The 11,225-nt window shown below is 37.9% G+C and overlaps 1 protein-coding gene across 1 annotated transcript in view; it reads right to left on the reverse strand.

Moving 5' to 3' along the window:
• Positions 1-8,377: 8,377 nt before the first annotated feature.
• LOC107670868 (polycomb group RING finger protein 5-A-like) overlaps positions 8,378-11,225 on the reverse strand; it is a 10,946-nt gene continuing 8,098 nt past the window's right edge. The window contains exons 9-10 of the mRNA XM_016463654.1: positions 11,045-11,134; positions 8,378-9,569 (exon numbers count right to left, since the gene is read on the reverse strand). Coding sequence (XP_016319140.1) covers positions 9,522-9,569; positions 11,045-11,134 — 138 coding nt within the window. The 3' untranslated portion in view covers positions 8,378-9,521. The remainder of the gene's footprint in view (positions 9,570-11,044; positions 11,135-11,225) is intronic.

The raw sequence follows: 11,225 nt of genomic DNA on the forward strand, positions 1-11,225 counted from the left end.
ATTACTCTTGCACTCACAAACATTTCACTTGCACTATGCCATCTAGGTCTCTTTAGTAAAATTCTCATTGCATCATAAGCTACTTGCAGCTTCTGTAAACTAGATGTTCTATAGTTGAACCACAGATGAGCAGTATAAAGTGTTGTACAATATGCTTTAAAAAGTGACACCATCACCTCATCTGAACAGAAACTAAACTTACGTAAAAGTATATTCGCCTGCATATACATCATACGGCGTTGCCTTTCAATATCCTCATCGTCTGTCATGCGTTCAGTGATGAAACGCACATCACTATTATTAGTGATGTGATCGTTTTGTATGTGGAAACTACTTTACACCAGGGTCACAACCATAGTCTTTCTGAGACAGACCCTGGGGTTTATAGCAGCCACAGAAGGTGTCTTTTTGCAGTTCACTGTTCTCATCTCACAAACTACAGGATGAGCACCTTCTGCTGGCCCTTTCCAGCAGCAACATTAGCTCTGCCATTCAGGTACGGACCAGGCTCTTCATCTTCAGTGAATGGGCAAGTGAAATCTATAGTCACTCTTTACGCATTTAATAAAACAAAGTCAGCTTAGACTGTGAAAAAAGCTGCACCTTCCATGCGGACTCATAATCACCAACATTAACCTACAGTAGCTGTCTTACACAAACTGAACACACACACACAAGTTTACTTAGCTATCTAAATGGGGACATTCCATAGGCACAATGGTTTTTATACTGTACAAACTGTATATTCTATCACCCTACACCTAAACCTACCACTTACGGAAAACTTTCTGCATTTTTACAATTTAAAAAAAACTTTTTTTACTTTATTTTTATACCAGTTTTACAAATGGGGACGTCCCCAAAGGGAGGTTTTTGGAAATTTTGTCATGTTTAGCTCACTTTTGGGTACAAATTTGTCCCCAAAATATGGTTAAGTAGGTACACACACACACACACTAGATCTGTGCTGTTAGAGGTTTCAATTAGTTCTGCTAGTGTTCTTTGTGCGTTTCACTCCCCAGGTTTATGTACTTTGAGAGTTCAACACTTGAACACGCATTTGCACGTACAGAATTGTAGACTGTTTACTTGGTGAAATGTCCTGTAGTCATTTCTGGGTTTATTTAATCTATGATTATGTGTAGGTTAATCTTTGAGTAATATATTAATCATAACAAGATGAGCTATTTTTCCTGCACGTAGGAAGAATATTTAAATATTAAATGTTGAATGAGTTAGGGTGACCATGGGGGGGGGGACCATTTTGTCTCGTCGTGCCGGGACAAGGCATCACAATATGGTAAGGGGCGTAACATTTCCGTCACACGCTTGAGGTATTCGGCCAATCACAATGCACTGGATAGCTGGCCAATCAGAGCACACCTCGTTTTTCAGACCGATGAGCTTTGTAAAAATCAACGCGTTTCAGAAAGGCAGGGCATAGAGGAGAAACAATAATGTACAGTATGTGGAAAATAATGCGGTTTTTTAACCTTAAACCGCTAAAAAAAACATTTCATTATACCAAATACACAAAATAATGTTATTTTTAGCAGCATCATATGACCCCTTTAATAAAGTGACAGTGACTGGGCATTTCAGTGGTCAGAACAGGCGAGAACAGAAAGGTTTTAGGATGCGAGGCTATCTGGATGGAAAAGTGTGTCTGAGATGCACCCATGTGCAATGTCCTGGCTGGAGTGTGGAGCTGGATATTGGTGAGGTGGTGATTCATTAGCAGTGCTGTGAGGATGAACAGGGTTCAGATGCTGGTTCTGGCAGGGAATGAGCTCTGGTGGCAAATCATGAGTACAGGTGAGAAGTGCAATTAGACTGCTTCTTTCTGAAAACACTGCCCAGTTTTTAAGAATTGTAAAGTGAGATGACCTGTGTAGCTGCACTGGTGATGAAATGCCACGCTTCATACAGATGTCTTTTTGCTGTTTTTTGGTCTCTCTGTCTCTTTTCAGCAGCCACTGTGAAAACTACAAGAAATAAAGGATATAATGTTCAAAATATGCATTTAGCCAAGTATTTTCAAGTCTCTCATGTAAATGTCCGCTGATACACAAGTGAACACATGCGAAAAATCGGAATCCAATTGACATCGCAATTTACACATAACATCGTTTACCTAAACTGATATAAAACAACATTATACACAAAATGCAACAGATTTAAAGATTAATCACCGTGTGCGCCCTCTTAGACCATGCAGATAAAGGTACTCTTTTTCAGGCTCTGCATACCATTCTCTGCACCCATGTTACTTCAACCCATAATGCAACTGTCCCGCGTTCAACTCAACCTGGTCATATGACCTGTTACGCTTCAATAGTAAGTCTTTCTTAAAGAATCCCTAACTTTAAACATTTTAAGGGAGCACATTCTCTTCTTATTAACTTGAATATCACATACATTTTAGTCAAATATTTTTAAGCAATAAATGAACTCAAATTGACATTAATTTTTAACAGAAACATAAATATGCACATCTCTTTGAGAATATGTCTTTGACAGTTACAACCTGGACAAGTGGCATACATTTATTAGAATTAATCTCTTTGACAGGTGAATTAATACAAAGTGTCTTCAATGCTTTTCAGGCCAAGGACCCCTTGTTGTAGGTGGAGAAGGGACCCCCTGTTATATGGTATCTAAGCCGCTTTTCCACCGAAATTACCTGGAACAATTTGTCCCAGGAACTTTTTCCCCCAGACCTGTTGCTGTCTACGTTTCCATCGCGGTCTAACGTACTGTGAAGAATAGGCAAATAGTCTGGTGACGTAGGTCTGCGCGCGTTTTTCGATACCAAGTACGCAAATCTCGGACTTGCATCCTCGTCGGTAGTTCGGACTTCGCGAGTTCGACTCGGGAGTGTGAACTCACGGGGACGGGACGAAGCAAGTCCGGTCATTCTGCAAACAGCAGCGTACTTGATAACGTCAGTCAGCTCACCTTGGCTACTGCAATTTTCCTCACTGTATTTACAATAAGACGAATATGATATCAAACACCACTGCCTCTTTTCGTTTTCATTTATTAATAGCCGCAGAAATGTAGTTCGGGGAACATACATTACAATGAAACGAAATATTATATCAAACAGCTTGCCTTTTCATTTTCAATTTAACATAATAAATTAAAGGGGTCATATGATGCGATTTCAAGTTTTCCTTTCTCTTTGGAGTGTTACAAGCTGATTGTGAATAGATAAAATCCCTGAATTTGCAAAGACTAAAGTCTCAAAACAAAGCATCATATGACCCCTTTAATAGAATAAAGACCAAAGATTACCTGATTTACCCCAAACGAATTATATCTTATGTTTAACAACTACAGAGACATCAGAGCTAGCGGCAAATGTCAGAAGGACTAGCCGAGTTGAGGCTGCTCTCATCGGGATACATGAGCACTTAGCGCCCGCTAATCGCGTGGAGCTCATGTCTCCGAGATCGGCTAAGCATATTTTCAAATTTCTTTATAAATAAACCGCATTTGAGTTTTAAACAACTTCATTCTCGCCTGAAATACTTTTAAATCTACATTTCATGACACAATAACAGTAATATTTTGAAAATTATGTGAATATATGGTGGTTGAAATTCAATGCTGTGTGAACTCAACCAACCAATCAGCATGTTCAGCGCCCAAGTCCCGCCCCCGAAAGTTCCGGACCTTTGAAAAAGCACCGTACTACCTCGCGGACTTCTGAGGGGCAAATTTTTACCCAGAACTCTATTTAGATCCTGGTTCCTGCGGTGGAAACACACCGAGTACCGGCCCAAAGTCCTGGGGAAGTCCTTTTCCTGGGGAAAGTTCCTGCAGTGGAAATGGGGCTTAAAGGTGCTGTATGTAGGATTGACACCGAGTGGTTGAACTAGGTATTGCAGTCCAAATTCAAAACATTGGAGAGGGTCCCGGCCCCTCCTCCTCAGACTTGACGCACACGCAGGTTGCCAGATTGACGACACCAACAGGAACGAGCGCCCTTGACCATGAATGAAATGAAATACGCTGTGTTTTCCGCCAACTGGCAACCCGGGGTCCCGAAATACAATTGGGTAAACTGGCAGTGGGCGGGTTTCACAAACCAAAACAGACCACATTCCGGCCCGGAACGCACATTTTCAAAGGAGAATTGTTTTGTGACTGTAGCATTGTTTTTCAGATAAACAAGTATGTTAACTTAGCATGTTTCTTAAATATCTGCAAACGTATTATGGTATTTTTATGCTTTAGTAGAGTCAAAAACTTACATACAGCAACTTTAAATGGGTGTTGCATTTAAGCCTGGACTAAAATAATTTGAGCATAGTGCCTTATTAATGAATATAGATTGCAAATTCATAAAATCATATGTATAGGGTAATTTATTTTTCAAAAGCCATTATTCTAGTCCTCAGTGTCACATGATCCTTTAGAAATCATTCTAATATGCTGATTTGGTGCTCAAGAAACATTTCTTGTCATTATCAATGTTGACAACAGTTATACTGCTTAATATTTTTGTGGAAACCATGATGATTTGTTGTTCAGGATTCTTTGATGAACAGCAAGTTTAAAAGAACACTGTTTATCTGAAAAAGTAATATTTTGTAACATTATAATTATATATAAACCAGTTCATTTAGATAGTTAACCCACAAGCATAAACACACATGAGTGCACATGCACGGCTTTGCTGTATAAATATGTTCTAGTCTTGACCTTTGGCACAGTGGTGATGTCATCAGGAGATGTCAACACTGTCATGTCATCCCCAAAGAAGAAACTCTGTGGTGATGTCACTCCAATATATGATCCTATTGGTGCCATGTGGCTTGTTCTTTAGGTCTAAATATGGAATATCATGAGATCTCTGACATTAACCTAATGACTTCATGCGAGGAAAAGGTGAGAGAAGTAGAGAAAAAAGATGATTGACAGCAGCCTCCTGGATTAGAGAGGTTCTAATTACAGTAGATCATCCATGTTAACAAGATCCAAATGAATACAGAGCTACCAGAATACACCCAGCCATCAGCTCCAGTATCTGGCCAGTAACCGGCCTATAAGAGAACAGTTGTGTCAGTGAGTCACTGGACAGGATTCAGGAGGGAATATGAATGTGACTTTCATGAATGATGTAATTAGCCTATGGATACTAACAGGTTAAACCACAGCAACAGTATGATGCAACAAAGCAGCAATAAGTGGAGAGGATAACAGATCAAACACCAGTTTGTGTCTCCCTGCCCTCTCCTTATCCCGTTTCTAAACATTTCATTTTAGATGGCCTTTTTTTTGCACTGATAAAGCTAATGGTGACCATCAAATAATGAAAATATGGGAAATAAAGCACTTGAATATATGGAACTAAGAGCAGATTTGTGTGATATGGGTACTGACATTAAAGTTGTAATGTAGATTCTATAGCTGCGTCCCTAATGACACACTATACACTATGTACTCAACCATGTAGTGTATTAATTATATAAGGTTATTTTTGTCATTCATAATCGGAGTCTGATAGCCCCTTCCCCTTCGCTACGTAATTAAAGCTGCGACAGTTGAGTGCATGTCCAACATTACACACTTCGTTTTTTCGGTTATTTAAGTGCCTCATCTGGGTATTTAAAGTGCACTTTTTCTTTTTGGAATTTTCAGTGTGAACGCACTACTATTTATACTACAGAACGTCATATATAGACTAGTGCGTAAGTACGCGATTTGGGACGCACCTTATCTCTAGTTTGGAGGCTGCCCTATGCCAACATCAGCCAATGGTGTGAGCTTAGGGGCGGGACTATGAGGCGAAGGCGGGGCTGTGTCAATCTGTTTGGAAACAACAATTTCTTCCAATTCCATTTAGTTCTTCTAATAACAAAAAATCACTTGCTAAAGCTTTAAACACTATATATTCGCTTGGGGATGAAATGGGATTCCTGCTTTAATCCATTGTAAATAAGAGGAAAACTGCCAGCATTTGCGCACGTGTTTGTAATGTGCTTCCCTTTTATTCAGTAATGGTTTAATGTTGGAGTGTTAGCAGGGGGTGGAGGGATTCAGTCTCACTTTCTCTGTTTAACAAATGAGCTGTGAATTCTCCAACTCATCCTGACTGAAAACAGTTGTTGTGACATGCAAGAGAAGACTAAAGAGAGACAGTGGCAGGCTTTCTTTGTTTATTTTCATTTGTGTGATGAACGTGAGTGTTTTGGACATTTATATTCGGAACTATTGTTGATTATGTAGATTTCACATTTAAAGTATTTTGGGGAACTGATTCCTTTCACAGTTTACAAAATCTGCAAACACATGCAATGTACTGTAAACATCCAAACAAATTATTGCATGGTTCTTCCAAAATACTAAATTGTAAACACTGAAGTTTGTAAATACATCAAGTGTCACTGGGCATGTACATATTTGTGGTTACTCCATTCATGAAGTATTTTTGACCTTCTCTTTTGTAAGATGAACAGCAGGGCCAACAGACAGCTGAACAAGTGATGCACAGACTAACAGAGGAATGCATGTCACATTCCACTTCCTTGTGCATGAGTGGGGGAGAAAAATAGTGAGTGAGAAAGAGAGAGGCAGGGAGCAGTGCATAGAAACAGTCTAAAAGAAGGCACATTCCTGTCTTTGTTTTCATTGTCAGATTTAAACTCACACTAATATCATCACATACTTGAAACGGTGTTCAACAACTCGACAACTTAAAAGGTTTTGGTCCAAAAGCCTATATTAATATGAACATATAACAAAAATACTTCTTAAATCCTTTAATCTAGGACGTGTAATAGATCCAACGGCAATACTATCATGCAAGTATAATTTACCCCAGAATGTTTTCAGCTAAATAAAATGTTTCTGGATTATAGTCAAAGAAATTAGATTAAAAAAATCCACTATTTTTCATATTTTAATGTTCATTAATTAAATAACAATAGGTCATGAACAGCATTAGGAAGCTTTTCATGAACAGTGCGAACATTTACAAGGGGAACACATATAGCAGGCGGTGGGACGTATAAAAAAAAGGAATAAATTACCCCAAGCAGCATCATCTATTAGGAAAAAGACAAGCATTGACATAAAATCTTTTGATTATAGGTTCAAATATACATAAGTGCTTCAATATACAAAAATACATTATATTTATAATCAGAGTTCAAAGACACTTCATATTTGATTTGCATGTTTTCTTAGTGGGGAGGAAATTGGATTTTGGAGAGCAGCCAGTGGCCTTTGTCCTAAACAACATCAAGATTTCCACTGAACTGACAGAGTGCAGTTGATTTTTAAGATTCAGTACAATAGATCATGTTGGTATAACATGAAGGTTTAGCTTATCATAAGAAGCATTTGGACAAATATATTTCCACTATTGATACATATGGGTACAACCCACTGAAAACGGTGTTGCCGAGAAATTCAGTGTCATTCTTATTCTATATGCATCTTTTGATTAACCGTACTGAGCACTGCAGTGACTTTCTAAAACCCATTGTTATGATTCCTTGATTCCAAAGCTGAAGTGGAGAACATTGAACAAACCCTCATTTCACCAATTGTCATCCCCTGAGATGATCCAAAACAAAGGTTCACGTAATGATTCCTGTAATCCTGTTCTACATTAAGTACCTTCACATAAAATTTTCTATGGAATATAATCTGGATTGGCAAAGCTCCATGTTTTGAACCCTTAATTCTCAAAAAGCATTCTGGGAATGTGCATAAAATTAGTTTGGCAACTTTTTGGCAGTTTGGTGTTCACTTATTTCTTGTAATTATGAGTTCAAATGGAATACTCCTTTCATAGGCTACGACACATACATTAAAGATTAACATTGTCATGTAAACAAACTTAAAGTTAACATATGACCTTATCTGAACTAATGCTCCAAAATAACACTCTTAACTAGAATATTAAAAAATATACAGTGGGTACGGAAAGTATTCAGACCCCCTTAAATTTTTCACTCTTTGTTTGAATCTCAAACTCTCTCCTCACAAACATGTCCATGACTTGATAAATGCTGCGTAGTAGAGAAGCACATAGAGAAATGTCAGATTTGGAGTTTTCTTACATTTTGTGGAAGAAGGATTAATCAAATGTATTACTGGCATGTCCCTTGCACACTTGTTTTTCCACACAACACTCAAAATACACTGTAAAACGTATATTATTAACAATCTGGATGTTGCTTTTAAAATTCAGGTCCCACTTTATGTTAGGTGGCCTTAAGGGTGGGTTAAGGTGTAAGGGATGGTCAACAGTGTAATTACAAATGTAATTACATGCAGGTATTTTTTAAAATATAAATACAATGTAAAAACACGTATGTACACAATAAGTGCATTTTATCAAATGATTCATTTAAATTTCAAGTACGGTTAAGGCCACCTAATATAAAGTGGAACCAAAATTCAAACATCTGTTGAGGTGAATTTGATTGTTTTATCCCATTTAAATATATTTCTGATTAAACAGGAAACAACAGAATGTTTACAACTAACAGCCTGTGAGCCAAAGCTGCTCTTAGAGAGATGCAGCTGGCACACTTCAGTCATTCCTCATTCAACTGTTTTTTAAAGATGAGATTTCTCAGTGAATTACTGCATTAAGCATATCTGGCATCAGTTATTGTTAGATCAATTCTATTAAGATAATGATCTGGTTTGGACGAATGTAAGATTTGGCCTTAGCTCAATGTGAAGGAAAAACGCTTACCCAGAGTGCCTTTCAGTGATGTTATTTTGGGACATCTACAGCGCTCTCATTCAATTCCAACTGAATGAGATCCATCAATACTTCAGACCAGAGCCAAAAACACCATTGGAGAAAAATGAGAGTGTGAGGGAAGATGGAAAGAGGCTGAGAAAGAGAGAGCGAGTTTGTGTGAGCGAACGAAAGGGAGAGAGAATGATGACATGAAAAAGAGTCACTGAATTTATGAGGGACAATGTGGGCGGTGAGAGCAAGAGAGAAAAGTAACTAAAAGGAGAGAGAGAGAGTGTAAAGGTAACACAGAACACCAACAGTACAGTGAGACATTTGGATATGCCTCTAGTGCAAACTCTTGGATAAAAACGCCTAATAATATGAGCTAAAATCTAGTGAGACTTCATCGTAAAAACGTCTCCATTTCCCTTCACTACTGTCACCTGGCCGGGGCGCAGTTTTTGCTTACTGTCTGTGCTAGATTGCTATCAGATAATCCCAATGGGCCGCTCTAAGCTAAGGCGTCGTCATAGAGACAACATGCAGAGAAAGCTTTGGAACAATATAATCATCAAACTTGATACAGTGCCAGTGGGTGGAGCCACAACTGTCAAACAGGAACATGAAGGAGGGAGGAATGGAGGAGTAGAGGCTGAAGCAGTGCACAGGAAGAAGAGAGCAGTCCTGTCAGTCATAAGGGCTTTGTGTTGCTGTCTTTCAACGGAGGCACAATCATTCAGTTTTTCTGCTTTTTGTTCATCTCTTGACATCAGTCTGCATGAGATTTCCGCAAAGCTGTAAGTGCTGTTTAACCAAAGTCGATCCTTGGACGGTACTCGAGAACCATGGGATAAGCCTGGGGTAAAAGCGAAAGTAAAGAATGACTTCAACTTTGAATATTCTGATTTAAGCAGGGTATCATTTTCATTATATCGTCATCTTACTTTATTATGGTGTAAAAGGAAAGGACACAAACCTAGGGGCATCGATGTGTCCTCTGATTTTGTGTCAACCTCTAGTGTGTGTGTGTAACTGGAGAAATATGACTCATAGATCTGTCAGTAGCTGTGAGCAGTTTTTTTTGCTCCTGCCCCCCACAAACACCACCAACTCAGCGACAGCTGTTCACACTTCTCATGAGCGCACACACTCACACACAGATTCAAACACACTCACGCATTCAGGGTCAAACTAACTTTTCAATAATTTATCTGTCAAAGTTCTAGTCCAGAGGTTTTCAAACTTTTTGTTGCCAATGATACTCAATTATGATGATTCCCTTGGGAGGGACCCCCTTCCTAAAATAAAATTGTCATTTATAAAAACCTATTCATACTGTGTGAAAATAAAAATATTAAGAGTGATATTATAAAAACAACATGTTTTCAAAATTAAATAATAAACTTTGATATTGTCATTGACTAAAGGAAATTGTTAAAGATTCAATGTAACAGAAGTAGCAGATCTTTTCTTCCATATTGTGATGTACATCCAAGTGAAACGGATTATTGACAAAAAATTGAAAGGCAGCGTTGTGGTTCATTACATCGGTTGCTGATTGAATGGAGGCAAATCTGAATGCAAGCTTACAGTCGACTGTAAGAAAGTGGGCTAAATGATTGGACACATCTGCATATTTCACCAGAGAGAATTCTGTTTTATGGGAAGATCAAGTTTTGATTAAAAATTACAAGTTCAGAAAAAGTTAAAAATATAACATTCAAGAATGAATCCTTTAAAATAAGATAGATTTTTCCATTTTATACTGGCTTTTAAATATAATCTGGGAAAACAAACATTTTTAGTAAGTTTTTTTGAACACAAAACTATATGCAGTTTTGTTTTTTAAATTAAAATTTGATATATGACCAGTATTAAGACAGCAGAATAAATTAGTAATATCAGTCAAGATGCAATATTCTAAATGTGACTGTAAATGTTAACAAAATAAATACATTTTGTAAAATTCTCTCAATTTTTTTGCAGACCTCCAATCACCCCCTTTGCAGGTCTAAAGTAATGTTGCAAACACACACACAAACACATAAAAACACACATTTGTTTCTCAGTAATGGTGGTAACTTTCTAATAACTTATGTTGTTTTTATACTGAGATTTGATCATGATATCATGATATAATGATATTTCTCATCCCCAAACCCTTTTATCATTGAGTCAATAATAAGGAATAAGGATGTTTAAAAAGCCATTTTTCTCCTAGGGATGGTGGGATGGTTCATACAGTGTAGGTGATTTTACGTTTTACTATCCTTGTAGGGACATTCATTCCCAACAATATTGGCAAAATTTAACCCAGACATACACACTTACGCTGTCACCCTGAAGTCTCCAGCGAGTGCGGTAGATGAATTCCAGGGTGTGGTCTTTGCCCATGATCTCTCCGTTACACAAAACATCGAGCTGTAAGAAACAGGTACAGGTACAGATCGACAGAGCAGGCAAATTATATTTCATGAAGTCAAATAATAGGCACATGAAGAGTATGGCATGT

This window comes from Sinocyclocheilus anshuiensis, unplaced genomic scaffold, assembly GCF_001515605.1.
Source record: "Sinocyclocheilus anshuiensis isolate Anshui unplaced genomic scaffold, SAMN03320099.WGS_v1.1 scaffold784, whole genome shotgun sequence".
In the NCBI taxonomy this organism is placed as follows: Eukaryota; Metazoa; Chordata; class Actinopteri; order Cypriniformes; family Cyprinidae; genus Sinocyclocheilus; species Sinocyclocheilus anshuiensis.